The following is a 24,721-nucleotide window of genomic DNA, read 5'->3' on the forward strand; positions in this document are numbered from 1 at the left end:
TATACAAAGGATAGAAGAGGAGGAGGAGGAGCTTACTGCTAATGATGTCGGATGACTTGAATCCAGTTAGAGTTGAGACCTATGATTGTAGTACTACTAACAGCATTTCATGAAGTGCTGTTGTGAGGTGGAATCTAACAAGATCAATTTCATAGTTGGATGTAATTATATACCTAGTGGATCAGTTGCTAGCTAGTGATGAAGAAACAGCTTTTCTATTTGATGAGTGCATCATCAAATAGAAAAGATGAGAGCAAAAAGAGTAATCATAATGGGATACTTTAATTAAACAAATATTGATTAGCTGGAAGTAGAATCTCATCAGAAGAATGAAAATGCATTTATTGAGCTATTGCTGGACAACTTCCTCAAGCAGCATGTGACAGAAGGAACTCGAGGTTCAAAGAGTTCTAGATTTGATTATAGTGTCAGAGGGTGTTTCAGTTAAAGACGTAACTATTCTGCCTCCAGTTGATGACAGTGATCATGCGGCACTCACTTGGGAAGTGACTAAGTTCATAAATGTTCCATTCAGAAAAGGTAACATGCTGAACTAGAAAGCAGGAAATTATGACCAACTGAGGAGTATACTGAGTTCAGTGGAATGGGATCGGTTGCAGGATGGGAAGAATATCCATAGTGCATGGAAAGCATATAAACAAACCTAAATGATGCCATATCAGATGGTGTCCTCAGAGTTCGAAGAATAAATAGGGTAGGAGTCAGGTGGATGTGTAATGTTATTAAGAAAGAGATTCATAAGAAAAGCAATATGTGGAAGGAATACTGTGCATAAGGATGACGTCCGTTATGAACGTTATAAGCAGCTGACTAGAATACTCACAACTGTTGTACGGAAAGCGAACTCTGAGTATGAAAAGAAACTGACTGTGTTTGCTGAAGACAACCATCAAGAATTCTATCGATATGCTGCAAGTAAAAAAAAGAATGAATATGAGAGAATAACTCTTCTAAATCTTGATGGCGTGATTGTCATTCAACTAATGAGTGATAATTTTGTTAAAAGCTGTGTATGCAACATTGAGCTCACTGATACCTCTTCCCTGGATAAAGAAATTCAAGTATATGAGGATGAAGTATTAGAGCTGTTGCACAAAGTGAATAAGAATTCAGCAATAGGGACTGATGAAATATTAGCACATGTGCTAAAAGAATGTTCAGCTGAACTGGCTATTCCTTTGATCAGGCTGTTTAATATCAGTCACCACAGGAATGGAAAGAATGTATGGTAATTCCATTGCATAAGGGTGAAGCAAAGACCAATTATCCAACTATCTACCAATTAGTATCTCAGGAGTAGTGGTGAAGATTTTGGAAAAATTCGTTAGGGCTTGCATTCAGAAATGGGTTGACAGTGAATCTCTACTTTTTGAGATGAGCAGCATGGGTTTACTAATGGAAGGTCATGTTTTAGCAACTTCCTCACATTCTGTAACAATGTTACCATTGAACAATCAAGGGGAATTGATACACCATGATACTTTTGGATTTTGCTAAGGCTTTTGAATACAGCATGGTAGACTTGTATAAATTGGAGAATATGGATTTCAGTTATAGAATATTAGCATGGATAAAAGGATGGCTGACCACCAAATATCAAAAAGTGGTATATGGGGTATGTGAGACATAAAAGGGAGTCTGAGATTTATTGAGGGAGGCCATATACTACACGCACTAGCTATTATACATATTCTTGAATTCATTCACACTGCTTGCACATACCACATCCAATGGCAATCCATTCCAATCACCACCCTGTGAGAGAAAAATCTAGCAATCACCCCTTTCTTAGCGGAATTCATTCTCACCTTTGAAGGATGCCCTCTTGTCCTTTCCCCACCCTGCATAAAATGAAAAATTCCATCCACCAAATCCTGTCTTTTCAGAAGTTTGTACATCTCAATCATATCATCCCCTTGTCCTTTTTTGCTAGTGTCGGCAGTCTACAAATTCTCAATCTGTCTTCATAATCAATATATTCAACAATCCTAATATCATTTTTAACACTCTTTTGTACTCTTTCCACTGTATCAGAATCACAATGAGAACCAGGACACCAGACCTGCATACAACAATCCAAGTGAGGTCTTATCAAGACCTTGCGAAGAGGCAAAATGACATCCTTATTTTTACATGTTAAAGTTTGTTTCAGCATTGAAATTATCTTTTGAGTTGCATTTGCAATCTTTGCTCCATGGCCCCAGACCTTCAACTTTCTATCTACTAACACTCCAAGATCCCTAGCCTGATCAGTTTCTTCTAGCACAATCCCACTAATATAATATGACATTGGATATCTAATTGTGCCAGAGTGCATGACTATACATTTACTGAGATCCGTTTTTCCATGCCCACAATTTCAGCCTATTCAAATCATTTTACAACTACATCAACAGCATTCCTGATTGTCCTACCTATCTTTGCTTCATCAGCAAATAGCTGTATGTCACCTGTCATGTCCTTCCCAATATCATTAATGTGCAGATTAATGTGATCCTTGTGGTACATCACTAGTTACCTTAAATCTTGCAGATCAAATCCCCCTCCCTTGTATACTATTTTGTGATATCTGTCAGTCATACATCCTCTTAACCACGCTAATATTTTTAATCCAAACCCATATTCTCCAATTTATGCAACAGTCTTCCCTGCTGTATTTGTCAAAAGCCTTAGCAAAATCTAAAAGTATCATGGTGTATCCATTCCCCTTCTCTAGTTCAATTGTAACATTATTATGGAATGGGAGCAAGTTACTAAAACATGACTTTCCCTTAATAAGCCCATGCTGTTCATTGCAAAGTAGAGATTCACTGTCAAGCCATTTCTGAATGCAAGTCCTCTCCAATTTTTCCAAAATTTTCACCACCACTCTTGTGCAATTGGATTACCATACATTCTTTCCATTCCTGCAGAATCTTCCCTGTTCTGAGACTCAAATTACACAGCCTAGTCAAATGAATAGCCAGTTCAGCTGAACACTCTTTTAACACCCATGCTGATTTTCCATCAGTACATATTGCTTATTTGTTATTCAGTTTGTGCAACAGCTCTAATATCTCCTCTTCATACACCTGAGTTTCTTCATTAAGTGAAGAGGTAGCAGTGAATTCAATGTTGCATACACCAGGTTCATAGCTTTTAGCAAAATGAGCATTCATTAGTTTAACAACGTCTTCTGCATCAATAACCTTCACACCGTCTGCTTTCATATTTATTCTTTCTTTTACTTGCAGCATATTGATAGAATTCTTGTGGGTTGTCTTTAGCTTGCAGAGCCAGTTTCTTTTCATACTCAGATTCAGCTTTCTCTACAATAGTTGTGATCCTTCTGGCCTGCTGCCTATAATTTTCGTATCAGACATCATCCTTATGATTACATAAGATTTCACTCTTACCCTGTTCATTTATTCTTCAAACTCTCAGGACACAATTCTGATATTGCATAATTTAAGTATTTTTTAAATTATTCTCATGCACTCTTAATATTCTTCCCATCTAGCAACTGATACCATTCTGCTGAACTCAGTATATACCTCAGTTAGTCATAATTTCCTGCTTTTAGTTTAGCATGTAACATGTTTCTGAATGGAACATTCTTGAACTAGTCACCTCCCAAGAAAGTATTGTATGATCACTGTCACCAGCTGAAGGAAGAATAGTTCATCTTTAATTTGAAACACTCTATGACACTATACTCAAATCTAATCCTCTTTGATCTCAAGTTCCTTCTGTCACATGCTGCTTGAGGAAGTTGTCTAGCAACAGCTTAATAAATTCAGTTTCATTCTTCTGATGAGATTTTACTGCTACCCAATAAATATTTGGATAATTAAAGTCTCCAATTATGATTACTCTTTTTGCACCCATCGTCTCTATTTTATGATGCATTTCTTCCCACTAACAGCCGATCTGTAACAACACCCCACTATTGTCTTGTTAGATTCCACCTCCACCAGATGGCTTCAAATTCACTGCCACATGAATTACTGTTAGTAAAACTCCATACATAGTTCGCAACACTAAATGGATTCATGTCATATGATAACATTAGCAGCACACAACCTTCGCTCCTATTTTGTCTACTCTTCCTAAAAATACTGTACCATTTACACTTGATACTAGTTTGTGTGTCTGATTTTTATAGCAGATTTTACTAATACCTACAATGTGAGGTCCCAACATATTGACAAAGGCAACAAACTCTACACCTTTATTTCTGATACTCTTAGCATTTGTATATAGAGATACAGATCTCAGATGTGAACTGTAGTCTGTATACACAAACATTATTCAAGAAAAAATTAAAGAGTTTGAGAACAGGAACTAAACATTGGAGATTCACTGGCAAATTCTGAAGCATTGATTCAGCCAGAAAGGCATGTTGGACACAGGAAGTTAATCCGTTCTTTTAGGCTTACACAGTGATCCGAATACATTTTGGAAAATTATGGAGGCAACTACCATGTTTGAGTAAAACTTTAGTTTGATATAAACCAAAATCCACATTCGACGTTTCAACCTTTATATCAAGGTCATCTTCTGGAGCATATATACTATATACAGAGAGACAAGCTGCACTACAATCTACATGGTTTGTTAAAGTTACTGACCAACCGTTACAACAATTATTGGCCTGACAGTTGTCTCCATAATTTTCAAAATGTATTCGGATCACCGTGTAAGCCTAAAAGAAAGGATTCTCATCATCCATGGAAATGATACTCAAGCGTTGCAATCGGTACAGCAAGTTAAAGATACATATTTCCTTCTTGATCAATCAGCTGGTCTTTTTAAAGAGATGCAGAGACAGTAACCTTATTCCTATCTGCATCAAGCTGAAAAAGAAATTTACGTCCGCTAAAACACTTCGTATATATGACCTCACAGAGAAAGCGATACTTAGAGAGCAAATCCAAACAGCCCGCAAAAACCTAGCAATAACTCAAAATCAGGTTTCAAAATTGCAACCCGAACTATTGAATTATATAAATCCAGATATTCTACAAGTACTTGAAACAATTACTGACAATTCGGCCAAATATATCCTAGAAAATAATAAAAATTAAAACTCAAGACTAAATTTCACATTTTGAAACAACAGCGAAATATGGCTGCCAATCGCACGAATCCAACCAATCAGGAGATCTCCTTCCCGGTAAACAGCTCCAACAATGAACAACAAACAAGGGAGACAAGGAGCGACCAACCACCTGCAAGCAAGAACTATGTGATCAACTTATCAAGCCACACCTTAAATAGCGGCCAACTTGCGCTACTTAATAAAGGCCTTAACTATGCAATAGCACCTAAAATGGTCAATAAATTGGATTTTATTTACCACATAGAAAGAGGCATTAGGTCCCTACCCAATAATATAGCCGATAAAATACGATTAGAAACCAGCAATGTTCTGAACAATAAGAAAACCATACATAACAATCTGACTGAAACAGAACTAGCAGCAATCAAGACATAATTATAATGAAATCGGATAAAGGCAATGAAATTGTCATCCTCAACAGGTCAACATCCATCCATCAGATGAACCAACTAGTCTCCGATAACAGCACCTATCAGCTGGTAAACTATAACCCAACAAAGGATAAAGAATACAACAGAGAAATTACTTAAGTCCGTCACTTCATGGCCATCAGACACGGTTAAAAAACTTATACCCCATTATGCCTGCTCTCCCAGAATATATGGTGTCCCAAAAGTACACAAACAAAATGTACCGCTTCGACCTATCGTGGAAGGAATAGATATCCCTAATTACCACTTATCCAAGAAATTAGCGTCAACACTCAAGGAGTTGGTAGGTCATTCCCCCCTCCTACATAAAGAACACACAACACTTTATAAACAAAATTAAAAACATAACACTCAACAAAGATGACTTATTAGTTAGTTTCACCATTTCTACCCTTTTCACAAACAATTAATGACACAAATTTCCACCAGACGTTACTTTGTCCACGTACTACGTTCCAGTTACTTCGTGTGGCAAAATAAATTTTACCTACAAAGAAGGTACGGCCATGGGCTCACCACTATCCTTCCCCCCCAATCGCTAACTTCTATATGGATACTTTTGAGCAAAGTGCTCTTGATTCCTCCACTCTAAAACCTGCAGTGTGGCTTAGATACGTTGACGATGTGTTCGTTATCTGGCCACATGGGCGACAAATGCTAAACACATTCCTTAGCCACCTGAACAAACAGCATGAACGCATACAATTTACTATCAAAATTGAAAATCAGAACTCGCTCCCGTTCCTGGATACACTGGTCACACGTCTTCCTTCAGGCAGTCTATCCTTCACAGTCTACCGCAAACCGACACTCACTGGCCAATACATAACATGCTAATTCACCACCCATCACAAAAATATTGAGTCATTAACACCCTTAAAAACGGAGCTATAATAATTTGCTCTGAAACAGGAACTAAAAATCATCAGCAACACATTTATAAATAATGGCTATAACAAAAATACTATTAATAAAGTACTTCATAAAACATCAAAAAAGAATCTAGATTACAGTAAAACCATAGCCATCCCATACATTAAAGAGTTATCAGAAAAAATAAACAGAATCCTATACCATTATAATCTCAATGCCGCCTTTAAACTACCTACAAAACTCAAAAACATATTCAACTCCTAGAAATACAATTTTATTAATACAGACCAGTATTTTACAATAAAAACATTTATTCAAACCTACCAGTTTCGCCAGCAAACTGTCTGGCTTTTTCAAGGCATTACGGAGATATGAAAGTTAGTAAATGCAAATTAAAAGGAACATAAAAAACGTTGTAAACCAAACTAGTATCTATGGTTACACGTTTTGCGTGACAGAGATGACTTATTGTTCTTATTCATTATCACGCATGCGTGTTTGTTGTAGACTTGTAATGTGATTACTGGCTAGCTGCAGTTCGGATTGATTGAGAGAGAGGATCAAGTTTTTCCATGAACTGTTTAGAATTACACCCTGATTTCTGTTGAGGTTTCCGCCAGTTATTAGTACTATTGTGGCTTCCTTAAATATACGATGTCTGTAGTCGTCATCGAGATATGGCATGGAACTGTTTTGCCAATCTATCCTGTGGTTAGACGTGCAGAAATGATGTGCTAAGCCAGAAGAGATGCTTCTGTTGTGGTTTACATCACCAACATGTTCTTTTTGTCTAATTTCTAAACTTCATGAAGTTTGTCCGATGTAGGCAAGACCACAGGAGCAGGGAATGTAATATACTCCTGGATATTTGTAGAACGGAACTTTATCTTTTGGAGATCCTAAAACTTGTCTGATGTTGGTGGTTGGTTTGAAGACCACTCTGATGTTGTGGGCTCTTAGTATTCTTGCTATTTAATAAGAAATTGACTTGATGAACGGTATCGCTACAGTAGAAATGTGCTGACGGTGGGATTCTTCTTGTCTGGGGTTGTCGTCATTGTATAGATATTTTTTGATGATGTTTTGAGGATATCCATTTTGTGATAATGTGTTGGCTATTAGTGAGAGTTCATTCTGTGTATCCTCCTCTTCTGATATAAACTTTTTGGCTCTATGTTTCAACATGTGGATAATACTCAGTTTGTGTGACTTGTGATGGTTTGAAGTATAGTGAAGATATCTTCAGTATCTGTGGGCTTTCTGTAAATGGATAATTTGACGCTGTTAGGTTGTTTTTTTATCAAGATAGCTAAAAAATGCAGTTGGTTGTTGTTTTCTACTTCCAGAGTGAATTTTATCTTGCTATGTATTGAGTTGATTTTATCCACAAACGATTTTAGGTTGTCTAAGCTGTCTTGCCATATGATGAATATATCATCCACATATCTCCACTCCACCATGTAGATGGTCTCGGAGAGATTGTAGATAGAATTTCTTTTTCAAGTTTTTCCATGAAAAGGTCTGCACAAGATGGTGATAGTGGGCTTCCCATTGCTAGCCTTCTAATTGTTGGTATATGGTGTTGCTAACCTTGAGGAAATTAGATTGAAGGCAGTGTCTAGACATCTGTGTGATGTCTAGAGGAAAGAGGTCTTGGATGATGTTTATTACCTCTTCTACTGGAGCATTGGTGAAAAGGGATACAACATCTAGGCTGGCTAGCATGTCAGTTGGTGCAATCTTAATGGCTTGGAGTTTATTTACAAAATGTTGACTATTCTTGATATAGGATTCTGTTGATCTTATTTTATTATTTAATAAGTTTGCAAGATGCTTTGCCAAAAGGTAGGTTGGTGATGATCTTCCATCAACTATTGGATTGAGAGATATATCCTGTTTATGTATTTTAGGTGCCCCATATAGTCTTGGAGTGATAGGATGTGAAGATTTAAGTGTTCTCTTCACTTCTTCTGGCCAATTGTTACAATTTCTGATTAGTTGGTTTGTTTCATTATGATTTTTTATTGTGGGGTCTCTGTCTAGGATTTTATAAGTTGAGGTGTCTGATAGTAATACGTTTAACTTATCATAATAATCTTTAGAGTTGAGGATAACTGTAGAATTTCCTTTATCAGCTTTTGTAATAATGATATCTTTATTTTTCTTCAAGTTGAGAATTGCCTTTCTATCATAAGGAGACGTGTTGAGAACAGGTTGTTTGGCTTTGGCTAGGATTATTGTACTTTTGAATCTAATAGTGTCGGCAACGTTTTTTGGTAGTGGATATAGGCCTTTTTCAATTCCACACATAAAATCCATTTTAGGAATGTGTTTGGGCGTAATCGCGAAATTAAAACCTTTTTTGAGAATATCAGATTCATTTTTTGTGAGGCTATGATTTGACAAATTGAAAATCACTTTGTCATCCGGGAGGTTGTTTTGTGTCTGATATTTTTTCTTGTAAAGTTCATTGAATTTCCTAATTTGGTTGTCCTTATAAAGTTTGAAAGTTTTTCATAACTGCGTTGTATCATTTGATCTAATTGATTCCATATGGTGTATTCTACATTGTTGGAAATCTCTTCCAGCTTAGCACATCATTTCTGCACGTCTAACCACACGATAGATTGGCAAAAAAACAGCTCCATGCCATATCTCGATGACGACTACAGACATCGTGTATTTAAGGAAGCCACAATAGTACTAATAACCGGCGGAAACCTCAACAGAAATCAGGGCGTAATTCTAAACAGTTCGTGGAAAAACTTGATCCTCTCTCTCAATCAATCTGAACTGCAGCTAGCCAGTAATCACATTACAAGTCTACAACAAACACGCCTGCATGATAATGAATAAGAACAATAAGTCATCTCTGTCACGCAAAACGTGTAACCATAGATACTAGTTTGGTTTACAACGTTTTTTATGTTCCTTTTAATTTGCATTTACTAACTTACATATCTCCGTAATGCCTTGAAAAAGCCAGACAGTTTGCTGGCGAAACTGGTAGGTTTGAATAAATGTTTTTATTGTAAAATACTGGTCTGTATTAATAAAATTGTATTTCTATTATAAAACGACCAAAAATGTATAATTTAAATATTCAACTCCTCCTAGGATCCTCTCCTCCCATTGGCACATCCTGGAGTTTATTGTATCCACTGCACCTGTAATATACCGTACATTGGTGAAACAGGACGTACAATCCCCATACGTAAAAAAAGAACACATAAGGCACATTAAATATAACCATTTTGGTGAAGCAGGCCTCTCAGATCACGCTCTCAACATCGTACACCAAATCGACTGGAAAAGTACCTGCTCTTTAACTATACAAAAATCTGGTATGAAAGAAAATTTAAGGGAGCCTGCGAAATTCTGATAAACCACCTAAATATCAACAATAATGGTGGCATGAAAATTCCAAGAATCTGGATGGCACACATTCAGCCTACTTAATATTTTGTATCCAGCATACTTCAGGACTCTAGGCAACCTTCAGCTAGTAATGGAAACCATTCCATACCAACTGGTTGGAATTTATATGTATAATCATGGTGTTAATATATATAGACTTGTTGTTGCTCCCAATGTAATTTTACAACCAATAGATAATATTAATAATAGGATTCTAGCATTGATGTAGTAAGTTTTTTTTTTTTTTTACCAGAGGTCAGGCCAATAATTGTTGTAATGGTTGGTCAGTAAGTTTAACAAACCATGTAGATTGTAGTGCAGCTTGTTTCTCTGTATACTGTATATATACTCCAGAAGATGACCTTGATATAAAAGTCGAAACGTTGAATGTGGATTTTGGTTTATATTAAACTAAAGTTTTACTCAAACATGGGAAGTTAAAGAGGAAGTGAAGGAAAAACAAGAAAGCATATCAAAAGTTCCTGGCAAATAAGTCAGCTTGTGCTCTTAGAGAATACAGAGACAAATGTAAGAGAGCTAAACACTGTAAAACTAGGAAAACAAAAGTCATGGGAAGAGTTTGGCAAGAACATAGAAAATAAATATTAGGAAGGTGAAAATATCTGAAGGCTGTTGAAAAAGCTCAGAAATGGAGGAAAGAGTGCTGTGAAAGGAATTAGAGATCATAAAGGTGACATGAAAACTGATGAAAAAGATATCCTTGGTGTATGGACTAATTACTTCGAAAAATTGCAAAATGAAACCGGCAGTGATGACAGCACAGTGATAAAAAAACACTGACCAAGCATTCAACCAGGAATACATATCCATACTTGAAGTAGAAAAAGCCATCAAAGGCCTGAAATGTAGAAAGGCAGTGGGAGTAAATGATATTTGACCAAAAATGCTCAAGTATGGAGGTATAAAAGTCTTGCAGTGGCTGCACTGTATAGTTTAGAGGGCCTGAACAGAGGGAAAAATTCCAGATGATTGGAATAGAGATCTCATAGTACCCATATATAAAAAACGTAATAAAACTGATTGTGAGAATTACAGAGGTATTTCCCTACTGAATGTTCCTGGTACGATTTATGCAAGTTTACTTGAGAAATGGTTGAGAAGGATTGTGGAAGGGAAACTTGGTGAAGAACGAGCTGGATTCAGGCCAAATAGAGGCTGTCAGAATCAAATTTTCAGTTTATGACAAATAGTTGAGAAATCATGGAATATAACAAAGATCTGTATTTAAGTTTTGTAGATATGGAAAAGGCATATGACAAAGTGCCAAGAGAAAAGCTATTCAATATGCTACAGTTGTATGGTGTCAATGGGGCATTATATCAAGCAATACTTAGTCTTTATTTGAGTTGTAAGTCAGTAGTTAGAATTGAAGGAATTACAGGTAGATGGTTTATGTTAAATCTGGTGTCAGACAAGGATGTACATTATCCCCTCTGTTATTCATTATCTATATGAATCACATTATGAAAGAAAGTTGTATTAAACCTGATATCAAAATTGGAGATGTTAATGTCAGCTCTTTATTTATGCAGATGATGTTATACTTCTAAATAAATCCAGTACAAGTCTGAAGATTCCTTGATTAAATTGAATAACTGTCGTAATTGATTTGGTATGAAGTTCAGCAATAACAAGACAAAGATAATGAAAATAGGCAGAAACATTGAAAATATCAACTGCATTGTGAATGGAGAACCTATAGAACATGTGAAACATTTCAGCTACTTAGGCATGATTTTTAGTGAAGATGGTAAATTAATTATGGAAATAGACAACAGAATCAACAAAGCCGATATGGTAGGAAGTTACTGAATAAATTTATATGGAATAAGCAAGAATTTAGTGAAAACACTAAATTAGCTGTATACAAGACAGTGTTCAAACCAATTTTAACTTATGGATTTGAGAGCTGGGTCGGAAGTAAAACACTCGACCAAAGACTAGAGACCGCAGATATGAGAATCCCGAGGAAGATTAGAGGCATGAACAGATGGCATCATTGGCAATCTCACATTAAAAACGAGGATATTGTGAAAGAACTTAACATTGTTAGCATCCAGGAATGTGTTAGCAGAGCTAATCTCAGGTGACATAATCACTTAAACAGAATGAGAAAGGAAGGATTAGCAAAACAAGTGTTCTCTGCCTGGTTGGCAGGAAAAAAAAAACCAGAGGAATACCAAGATATAGGTGGATTATACAGTAAAAAGTGCCTTAGAACAAGGTTTCCCAAACTTTTTTTTCCCGTGGCCTGGTTGTTTTAATACTTCATCTTCATGACCCACTAAAATTTTTATGGCCAGTAGGTAAAATAAAACTGATTTGAATGTTCATAGAGTTTTCATTTATTATTATTATAATAATAAAGAAGCATTTACGCTTACAAAAATCTAAAGAAATTAAACTAAAGCCAAGTAATTGCCACGTCACTCGATTGTTCATTGGTGCTAATTGAAGAGTTTGTAACTGGCACATTGTTTGTTGTTTTATTACCCATTTATCCATCGTTCAATGGGTAATGGCAAGCGAGATGAAGAAAGAATGAAATAAATTATTTAGAAACAATTATAATAATTACGGTTGTTCACCCGAATCCACCGGGCAACGTACATGTAATCAGTAAATACAAAAAAAAAAAAATGCTCTCTCTCTATGCTTAACTCAAGCTGAACAAACAGAGTGAGTACATGGTGGGCGAGTAAAACAAACGCCAGACCGCCAAATGATTCGGCTGGTGGCACGGTTGCTGTCGTGCAGCCTCGCCATTAGTTGAACTACTTTACCATTAACAAAGAGACTGTGAAGTGCCGACACGGACGGAGCGCATTTTTCGTCTTTATTAATTAAATTATTTATTCATTAGACCTGATTAAATGCTATTTGCTTGTATTTTAGAATTTTGTGAAAAAAAGAAAACCCCAAAACGAAACACCTAGGTTTTCGAGAGTTTTTTAGGCGACCCGACATTTAGCTTTCATGACTCGGTGCCAGGTCATGACCCACCATTTGGGAAACGCTGCCTTAGAAGATAGAAATATAAGATCTGATATTGTTGGAGTCTTGACAGGTGACAGATTGATTTGGAGGAAAATTGTAGATAGAAAGTTAGTAATGATGTAAGTTTTTCGTGTACTATTATCATATCCTGTTACACGCCCTTTGAGGGTACATATCAGGAATTTTATGATGATGATATAGAGAAAATCAGCCAACTGCCTATTCTTTCGTATACTCTTGTCTGCAGCTTGCATTACACAGATAGGGCAGGGTTTAGAAGTGCAGGAGGAGAATGTGTTCCAAATACTGAGTACTCTGGATACCAGTAAAGCTGTGGTAAAGATGGTATTTCACCACAGATTTTGAGAGAATATGCTAAAGAACTGACAGCTCTGTTGACCTGGTTCTTCAATAAAAGTCTGGCTGCCGGAAAGGTACCTAAGGAATGGAAGGAAGGTAAGATAGTGCCGCTGCACAAGGGTGGTAACAGACTAATCAAAGTGTCTAATCATAGGCCAGTTTGTGTCTCATCAGTAGTTGTTAAGGTCTTGGAGAAATTAGTGAGGGACTATATACAGCATTGGGCAGATGAGGATAATGTTATCTGTGAGAATCATCATGGATTTGTTAAGGGGCACTCTAGCTTTAGTAATATGATTGCCTTTTATAATAAAGCGACAAGAGCAGTTGATGAAGGAAAGGCATATACTGCCATTTTTTTGGATTTTGCAAAGCCGTTTGACAGGGTGCCACATGATAAGCTGATATTTAAGTTGCAGCACATGGGTTTAAATGTCGGGTTAGTCAAATGGATTCAGGATTCGCTGTCTGATAGATATCAGAGAGTTGTGTATGGTGGGCAATATCAAGGAAGCAGAAGGTTATAAGTGGGATTCCACAGGGCTCAGTACTGAGACCTGTATTGTTAACCTTTATATCAATGTCACTGTCAATGGATTGCAAGGGGATATTCAGTTGTTTGCAGATGATGTGAAGCTGGTTATCAGTAATAGTGCAGATGTGGCAGCCCTGCAAGAGGATTTGAATAAACTAGACAGATGGGCAAATGAATGGTGGTGTCAGTTTAATGCAGCAAAATATGAAGTCTTGAAGTTTGGGATCCATCGATGGGAGGATGCATACTCACTTGGAGGAGCTATACTGGAGGAAGTGGGGGTGATGATTGATAGAAAATTGAAATTCAGGGAGCATATTGCAAAGGTGGTGAAGGTAACCCAGAGGATTGATGCAATACTGAGAAGGACACTGACCTGCAGAGATAAGTTATCATTCCATTGTATATGACCCTGATCAGACCACACTTAGACTATTGTTCTCAAATTTGGTCCCCAGGATTTGAAGGGGATAAATTAACTGTGGAAAGGATACAGAGGCAGATAACAAAGATGGTTTCAGGACTGTACAATGTCAGTTATGAGGATCGACTGAGAGAATGTGGACTGCAGAGTTTGGTGGATAGAAGAAGAAGAGGTGATATCAGGGGCGAATGTTGGTCTTGAAATTCACGCTTACTCTTGTTATCATTCAGGGAGTGAGAGATGTGATTGAAATCTGATGACTAACGGAATAATGAATTACAGGTAACCCTCGTATAATGCGGATGTTAGGTTCCATAGAAATGCCGCGTTATATAAATCGTATTATGCAAGACTCGGATCACATACAAAAAGTAGGGTTATGTTCCGAAATCAGTTTTTTTAAAAAAAAAAATTATTATATAAACAACAATGACATATCTAACAAAAATATATTTTTATTTATTAAATGTTTTAGGCAAAATAAAAATAAGTGCATATTTTAATCTTTCATAGCATGAGGATTTGAGAATCGGTTAATAAACATTAGTTTTGTCATGTAATCACCTGATGCATTACTACAAAAAAATAGAGTAATTCTGTCTTTGGAAACTTTGAATCCAGGAGCTGATCTTTCATTTTTCGAAATATAGATGTGTTTTGGCATTTTTTTCCCAATATAACCCAGATTCATCAGCATTGAAGACCTGGTCTGCATTATAAATGTTGAGAGTTTTTTTGTTTAATAAGATTTCCATCCAAAGGAATTTTCTTTTGAGTGCATCTTCTTTCCAAATCATTAGAGATTTCTTCATTTTTCTCTTAGAAAATTGCATACATGAGCAACGAGCTTTGCACTTACCGTTGACCCAGCAATAAACACTTTCTCGGATTTTATGTTCATTGTATTTGATTGTTTGAATTGTTGATTCATTTAAATTCAAAGTCCTTACAACAACTGGTTTTTCTCCATTTTTCAACCAATCCATGATTTTAATTTTTTTTCTTCGAGACGAATTTTCTTTTCAATATTCATTTTTTCCCCTTTCAATGCAATTTGTGGCCATTACTATAAAAATAATTTTTTTACGTAAAAAAGCATTACATATTAATTATGTATGTAACTCACCAGAAAATAAAGTGCTCAGCTTGAAATAACACACCTATGATTTTTAATGCACTTTCCTGGCAGAAAATGAAAACAATTTTCAACAATAAACACTTTATACGGTATACAATTGACGTACATGTGCGCTAAATGGTGTTTCCCCTAATATAAATTCGCTATTTATAACTACCTACGTGAAATGGGCAGACACAACAAATTTAACGAAGATAAAATTTGATTTTTAAGTTGTGCGGTGAAAAATATATGAAAAGATAAAGGGTTATTACAATTTCTAGACTGTGTTTTTGTCAAAACCGCATTGTATAAGTACCGCACAAGGGTTACTACAATTTGTAGACCACGTTATATTGAAACGCGTTATATGAGAGTTACCTGTACTGACTATTTAAAACTATATATTTAGAAATTTATGTACATTTAATCATACAAATACAACATTTATTTTACAAATGATATTCTATATTTTTCAATTTAGCTACTTGAATACAAATTTACTATTTCTAGATATACATAAAGCTTTTGACTCTGTATCACATGAAATTTTAATAAAAAAATTAGAAGTGGTAGAAATACGAGGTATTGCCCTAAACTGGTTCAAAAATTACTTAAATGCCAGATCACAAATTGTAAAAAGAAACAACAGCTATAGCAGCTCCAAAACAGTAGACTGCGGTGTACCACAAGGATCTATCTTCGGACCAATTTTATTTAATATTTATATCAATGACTTCTGCAATCTTTAACTAAACAGTAATAAATAAATACTTTTGCAGATGATACAGCACTAATTTTCTCTACAGACACAGCCGAACAAATGAAAACCATTGTGAATGCTGATCTTTTACTAAATACGTAAATTTTAACTTGCGAAATACAATTGGCAAAATGAACTTCACTGTATGATTAATTTTTCATGATTGGAATTGCAGGACAAATTCAAATTGCAACTGCGAGAAAATAGAAAAGGTCAGTGTAATAACTTACGTGGTATTAAAAATTGATAGTAGTTTAAGCTGGAAACCGCATATTACCGATGTTGTAAATAAGGTAAGGATTATTTTAAAAAAACTTTACTACCTAAACAGATTCTTAAATTTAAATATGCTAAAAATATTATATTCTTCCTGGATTCAAAGCGCACTACAATATGGTATATTAATTGGGGAAGAATCTATCGCACTATGCTGAAACCTTTAATCTCGACTTGGCATAAAGTAATTAAAATCTTAACTAGAAACAAATATAAGGATACTGCAATATGTAATAAATACACCATGCTAAACATACTATCCCTTAGATCAGTGTTTCTCAAAGTGTGGTACGTGTACCCCCAGGGGTATGCGAAAGGTCGTTAGGGAGTATGTGACAATTTTCAGTTATGCATAATTAAAGGAATCATTATATTTTTCAACAAACAGTGCAATTAGAGACAACCAGGATAAAACGGCATTAACTAATGAATCGCATCCCCTCTCCAACAGAAACTGCTGTATAGACCAAGCAAAACCATATGTTGCCTGTGGAACATATGGTTTTGCTTGACACCATCCCCGTCGTTAACGTGTTAAAACTAAGAAATATATAGTGAATGTGTTTCAGATATTATGGAATTCGGTTGAAGGGAATTAGCATTTCAACTCAACTGTTGAAATGCTACTTTGTCTTTAGTTTGCACGATCCTTTGTTAATACCACACCAATCATATGCAGTTCTTCGCTACTCTACGTATCTCAAGTCTTGTAAATTACTGGTAATTTTTGCTTGAAATAATGGGAAAGAAGATGATGCTATTTGGGTAGATGACTTTGATGTTGCACGCAAAGAAACTGTTCTCGATGCCAAAAGTAGTGATAGCGAGTAGGAGCTTTTTGGTAAGTCGCACCATTTTCAGTTTTTTTCTGAAAACTTTAGTTTCCGAAAATTCCTGCATGTATCTCACAACACGATTTTTTAGCTTTTATTTTGGGAAAAAAGTTAGTTATATTCAAGTAAATACAGTATTTTTTTTTAGCTTTCAAATTCTTATGTATGGATCATTGGTTAAAGATTGGATTTATAAAACCTCCAAAAGAGAGCAATATAGCAAATAAATAGTTGTAAGCAACAAGAAAACGTTGATATTGCATCTGGATCAAATGAAATTGATGTGTGTCATCTGACTTCTCTAGAGAACCAAAATTTAAAAATAAATCATATTTTTTGTTTACATGAACATATAAATTCAAATAAAATAGATATTTAATTTTAATTAATATTTTAAATTAATTTATTAATTTTAATTAATTAATTTTTATTTAATTTATTAGGGATACTTAGTAATAATGAAAATTTAAGAAGGAGTACGCAGATATCTGAAGTTTGAGAAACACTGCCTTAGATATTTATACGTCTATAGGGTACTATTATTCATAAAAAACGACAAGAAATACGTAAATATCAAACAAGATGCTTTCTTTAGTAGACATGAGAGCCTAAAATATATAGTTCCAAAAGCAAATAAAGAAGCAGTATACAATCATTATACTTATTTAGCACCAAAAGTATTCAACACACCACCTTTAACAATAAGAAATGAAACTAACCCAAACAAATACAAAACTCTAATCAAAGAGTGTTTATTTTCCCACAGAAATGAGGAATCTCTGTTCAGAATAATTGTATAAATTATTGCTTTTTAGTATATTTGTATTCAAAGATCGTAAAAATTTTAATGCTATTTAACTGCTTTATTTTGTTCCTAATTAATTGTTATGCAACTTTTTCTGTACATAATTAGCATGTCTCCTGCAATTTTATTATGTAATTATATTATAATAATATGTAATATGTATATTATATGAATGTACATATATGTATATAATGAAAATGAATTACATAAATTTTTGTAACTTTATGCATATCTTAACCTGAATGAGCTGTTGCTCTTAGGTTACACATATGATTGTTCACCATTTTGTACTATTATAGGAAGCTTACAAATAAATTTTATTAGTTTAAAAAAAAAAAAAATTCTACCCTATGGTTCTTCTTTATGAACTGGTTGTAACTTAATTTTTCCAAGCAACACGCACACTTGTAAAGGCACACTTGGCTAGAGCTACGTTGACTGCATATGGCCTATGGTTTAAGCAACAGAGTGAGACGCGTGAAATGGCTATGCGCACGCATGAAATCACAGTGCCACTGCGAGGACCTGTAAGCTCCTACAACTGAGCAAGCCAAGGTAGCTTTGACTAGACGAGCAAGCATCAGCTTCGATACACAACTCAAAGCTCAATTATTGCTGCGCAAGCTTAAGACGTCTTCTGTCTACAAAAATAAAAGCCTAAATGGAATGCTTATAAATGCATGCATTTATTAACAAATAAATAGTACTTTCTCAATTAATGAGCTTGCAGCAAGCATGAAGAATTTGCCACTGGGTAATATGATCGAAACTTTTAAACTGTTGAAAGACAGTTACAGGCAGAGGTGTAGCTAGAGGGGACAGTCCATCCGGGGCTGCACTTTGAACATTTTTGAACTTTTGCAGTTAATTCTAAAATACAGTCTCGAAAACTCAGTTTCAACTATTCTAATACTACAGCGAATTTTCCTCACAAATGCTGTAAGTGTTGCTAGTTGTGAGAGGAGTTTTTCTAAATAAAATTGATTAAGAATTATCTACATTACTATGAAATAGACTTAGACAATGTCATTGACGATTTTGCTAACAGAAAAGCAAGAAAAATAACATTTTAGAATGTTGAAATTAAAGTTTTACTTCGAAAATAAACATAGTGTTTTAATTTGTTTCTCTATACGTTGTTGACTTTTTTTTTTTGTAGTATTTTGTGTGTATTGAGAGGGGCGGCATACTCAGGGACTGCCCCGGGTGGCAAAAGTTCTAGCTACACCACTGGTTACAAGGTAGACATTGAGGAGTTCTTTCACTTGGTGGTACTGCGAGAAGGAGCGATGACAAGCAGCCATCCCTGGAAGTTACGAAAGGAGGCTGTGAGCAAGAGGGTGAAGTATGGTTTCTTTACGTGAAGTGTTGTTGAACCATGGAATGCATTTCCTGAGAGAGTGGTTAGAGCAAGAACGGTCAATGAGTTCAAGGAATGGTATGATAAGAACGACCTCCCATGATGAGTCTTTAGACTCCATGGAGGCCTGGATAATAATAATCATTACTCCTGCTTTTGCTTTTTCTTCCTTTATGACTCCACTGGAAATATAGATGTAATTATCCATTTCATCTGAGCCTCTTTGTTTTTTTCTTAATTTCTGTTATTACTGCTAATTTGATATTTCTTTCTATTAGGGTTTTTGTCTAGATCTTGATATTTGTGATGGATACGCCTGACATTCCAAGTAGCAACATTCCAGATATTCTTTTTATTTTCATTTTTTTTCCTTTCCTTATTCTGAACATATCCATTAACCTGTCTGAGTTGTTTTCCAGAGTGACAGTCCAGTTACTTCTTTCTTGAGACACTGGAGTAAGAAAAGATTCAGCTGGGTTGGTTGCCTGCCATCTGCAACCTTGATTGGTGGTGGGGCTACCTTAGGGCCTCCAAACTTATCCTAAGTCTCCCTTCTCTCATATGTACCTGACCATGCTTTCCACTGGGTTAGTACCCAGTCTTCCACATAGTCGCTCAGGTTCCAGTGTTCACCACATGGAGGTGAGAGTTGGATTGGAGAGGAGAGGCTAGGTGATCCTACTTGAGAGGATCATATATTGTGCATCCATCCCTTTTGAACCCCTATATTAAATTAGTAAAGGAGTGAATGAATTACCTGTTAACCTAAAGACCGAGAATGGCATTTTCTTGGTGCTCAGTTTAAGACAGAAAGGAAATGTTCAGAAATCAGCATTCATAACTCGCATATAGATGTCTTACATCTATAATAAGGAATCAGAAAACCTTTATGGAAAAGGATTCATTGTGAAAAAATTAACCAATAATGGACGTGTGTGTGTGTGGCTTAGAGAGGGAGAGTCAAATCTATTTGCCCAGAGTTTGTATGATAATTCATCTGGACCTATCATAAATCATGTGTGCATTCGTCAAGCATTATAGATAAAACATTTACTTTGAAGATTTATTTCCAAGGACATCTTTGTAAATCACTTGTGATAAACAGATTAAAAGAAAAAAACAGATATACATAGTTTGCATCTGATGTAACAGATAATTTATTTCATTCAAGAAAAGAAAAACATGTGTCATATTAAAGAATTTATAAATTTTCTTTCACAAATGAAACAAAAAAAATGATCACTTAAAAAAAAAATGTAAAAGTAAGAAAGTGCAACAACAATATCTATCATAAACCCATATAGGATCAAGGAGTATACGAGGGTGGTCTGAAAAGTTCTTGACCTAACAATGAAAAAACGAATTTATAATTTCAAAATTATTTTTATTTTTCAACATAATCTCTCTTAAAACTAATACATTATTCCAGTGATGCTCCAGCGCCATTATCCTGTCCCTGTAGTGGTTCTCAGTAAGTTCTGCAAAATACCCCTCTACAGCTGCAATCACCTCTTGATTTGAAGAAAAATGCTGACAAGCAAGGAAAAGTTTTAGTTTTGGGAAGAGATAGAAGTCAGAGGGAACCAAATCTGTGGAATAGGGTGAATGCCCTGACAATTCATAGTGCAGATCCCTTAATTTTCCCATTGCCAAAACACTTTTGTGGGCAGGTGCATTGTCCTGATGAAAGATGTTTTTTTTTTCTTCTGCAAACCCGTTTTTTTCTCATGAATTTTTTCTTTAGTCTGGTTAAAAGATCAGAATAATATTCTCCAGTTATTGTTTTACCCTTTTCAAGATAATTAATAAACAAAATGCCTTTAACATCTCAAAACACCCATACCGTGACCTTTCCTGCTGATTGAACAGACTTTGTCTTCTTTGGCACTGAACAACCAGCTTCTCTCCACTGTTTTGATTGCTGATTGGATTCTTGTGTGTTACAGTGAATCCAAGTCTCATCCATAGTAATAAATTGATACACAAAATCAGTTTTATTCTTGTTAAAACGCTCCAAGCACTGTTCAGAGATTTTCTTGCGAGTGCGTTTTTGATCTGCTGTGAGCAAGCCCTTCACCCATCTTGCGCAAAGCTTTTTCATTTGCAATTCTTCATGCAAAATATATCCTACATGTTCTTTTGAAATGCCTATAGTCTAAGCAATTTCACACACTTTGACTCGCCTGTCATCCAATACCATATCATGCACTTGATCAATGATTTCTGGTGGTGTTACAATTTTTGGACGTCCTTCATGTGGATCATAGGCTGGTACGGCCACATTTATACTCGACAGCCCTTTTTTTAATTGTCAAAAATGAAGTAGAAGAGTGCCCATAAACTTTTATGAACTTTGAATAAATTTCTTTTGCCGTTAAACCTTCTTTTACAAAGCATTTTATAACCATGTGATACTCAATTTTATCCATTTCAAGTGATACAGACAACACTTTTGCTTCAGACAGCTGTATAAAAGAAACTACTTGATAGAATGACCTTGCAATTTCACATGGATACTTATGACAGATGTACCAACTTAGAAGGGAAAAAAAAATCTTGCCCATAGTGTTGCTATCTATGGTCGAGGCTGAGAACTTTTCAGACCACCATTGTACACCACAGAAAACTTAGAATGTAAACGAGAGCAAGATATAGTGCAGCAGAATTGATTCCCTTCCTATAAGTGCACAGAAAACACACACAGCAGGGTAAATAAATATAAAAGATCTAATCAGAATAAGCATATTGCAATTTTGAGATGCCTGCTCTAAATTAAGTTGACGAAAAAGGATTAGATCAATTAATATATAAAATTTTATAATTAAATATTACTAAAAATATTAAAAGACTAGATTTACTGTATAATCTCGAACTTGATTTTAATAGGATTGTTGATTATTAACTGCAGCTTAGGTTCTGTATACAGAGTGACTAATAAGATATGATTTTAAACTGACAGGCTGGATCATACCCTTGGCAAGCCAGGTTCCTATCTTACAGAAAAAGGAATGAAACCAATGACAATTGGAGCCCGACTTTATCGAATGGAGCAGCAGGTAAGTGCAATATATCAAAAACTAAATAAATAAATGATCAGTGAAGTTATGTATGTAGGATAAACATGATGATTGTTTGACAAACCAGTACGGCATTGAGTAAACCTTATCTTGAATTACCATAAGTATTCAAGGTGAATGCCAGCACATTTATTCCAAATACCACAAAGACAAAAGCCTGTACAATATCTTGAATAATTTAGAAATACTGGTTCACCTGTGTGGTTCACCTGTGTTCACCTGTATTGTCTTCCCCAACACATATACACACGAATCTCATTCAAAAATGCTGTAAACCTATCATACATTAGCACCATGAATGGGCTTAAAAGTAGATTATCTGGAAACCCTCCACTAGACAGAGAGAGAGCATAGAACTTTTTCAAGCCACATAAAGCATGCAGTAAACATGGCTGTCTTGAATCAATCCTGTTTAAAGACCTTGAATACCCTGTATAAAAGAGTAGATTGCATTTCAAACAAAGATAATGGATTTTTAAATAAAAATATCTAAAGCTTTGTTTCATGAATAAAAATTGATATTGCGACTTAAATATCGGTCATTTCTTAAAATTTTCACTTGATCACCATATCTTCTTTCACAGCATGTGGTCAGTTCATAGAAGTTGCATATGATCCACCAAAAATTCTGAAACTTGGTTGAGATAACAAATTTCTTTGTGTTGCTGTCTTTTAGTTGCACTTTATTGTGATATTGAGTCATACAAACTATGCTTTTCAGGTATAAAAAAAAAATCAGGTATGTTAGGTCAGAGATATCAGCAGGAAAGAAATATCACTAAAGCAGATCACTTTTGTGAGCATGTTGAATTCATAATTTTCATGTAGTACGAGCAGTAGTCCATCCTGTTGGAAATCAAAAGAGATTCTTTCCACATCTGGTCTCTTTAATTCAGGCTCTAAAATGATTGCAACATTTCAGTAACCTGATCAAATGTAATGGTTACTGTCTTACCATTGTGAAGATTCCCAAAGAAATATGGATTAATTATTGTAATGATATGATGAACCTACCTTCGCCTTTGCAGATTATAATACTGTTCAACTCTTCAGGATTTGTCACACTACTAACTCATGTCATGCTTGTTAAAATAATTTAGAAATGTTCTTCATTTAACATTAGTAACGTTTTCATGAAATATGACCCTTCTCCATACCTAACACCTCTTCTTCCAAGGAGAGAACAGGCAAGGAATAAGAAATATTCCTTGGTGAAGAATGAGCTGGATTCAGACCAAATAGAGGCTGTCAGGATCAAATTTTCACTTTATGACAAATAGTTGAGAAATAATGGGAATATAATAAAGATCTGTATTTAAATTTTGTAGATATGGAAAAGGCATATGACAAGGTGCCAAGAGAAAAGCTATTCAATATGCTACAGTTGTATGGTATCAATGGGGCATTATATCAAGCAATACTTAGTCTTTATTTGAGTTGTAAGTCATCAGTTAGAATTGAAGGAAGTATCGGAAGATGGTTTAATGTTAAATCTGGTGTCAGAAAAGGACATAATCCCCTCTGTTATTCATTATCTATATGGATCACATTATGAAGGAAAGTAGTATTAAACCTGATATCAAAATTGGAGATGTTAATCTCAGCTCTTAACTTGATGCAAATGATGACTTCTAAATAGATTCAGTACAAGTCCACAAAATTCCCTGACTAAATCAAATAACTGTTGTAATAGATTTGGTATGAAGGTCTGCAATAACAAGACAATGAAAATAGGCAGAAGCATTGAAAATATCAGCTGCATAGGATGAATGGAGAACATATAGAACAAGTAAATATTTCAGCTACTTAGGCATGATTTTTAGTGCAGATGGTAAATTAAATATGGAAATAGATAACAGGATAAACAAAGCTGGTATGGTAGGAAGTCAACGGAATAAATTTATATGGAATGAAAGAAAAATCAGTCAAAACACTAAATTCGCTGTATACAAGACAGTATTCAGACTAATTTTAACTTATGGATCTGAGAGCTGGGTTAGAATTGAAACGCTTAATCAAAGATTAGAGACTACAAATATGATAGTCCTGAGAAAGATTAGAGGAGTGAACAGGTGGCATCAATGGCAATATCATATTAAAAACAAGGATATCAGGAAAGAACTTGACATTGTTAGCATCCAGGAATGTGTTAGCAGAGCTAATCCCAGGTGGTATGATCACTTAAACAGAATGGGAGAGGAAAGATTAGCAAAACAAGTGTTCTTTGCCAGGTTGGCAGGAAAAAGCCCCAGAGTTAGACCAAGATATATGTGGATTGATTTAGTAAAAAAAGTGCCTTAGATGATAGAA

General features: G+C 35.2%; 1 protein-coding gene across 1 annotated transcript in view; it reads left to right on the forward strand.

The window, feature by feature from the left end:
* The window catches only part of LOC150102760 (potassium voltage-gated channel subfamily KQT member 1-like), a 295,473-nt gene that overhangs the window by 264,825 nt on the left and 5,927 nt on the right, over nucleotides 1-24,721 (forward strand). Inside the window, exon 15 of the mRNA XM_090398734.1 lies at nucleotides 22,294-22,390. Within this exon, the coding sequence (XP_090254860.1) occupies nucleotides 22,294-22,390 (97 nt within the window). The remainder of the gene's footprint in view (nucleotides 1-22,293; nucleotides 22,391-24,721) is intronic.

The sequence above is a fragment of the Typopeltis vanoorti genome, chromosome 10, assembly GCF_054136105.1.
Source record: "Typopeltis vanoorti isolate ZY-2024b chromosome 10, IOZ_Tvanoo_1.0, whole genome shotgun sequence".
NCBI lineage: Eukaryota > Metazoa > Arthropoda > Arachnida > Uropygi > Thelyphonidae > Typopeltis > Typopeltis vanoorti.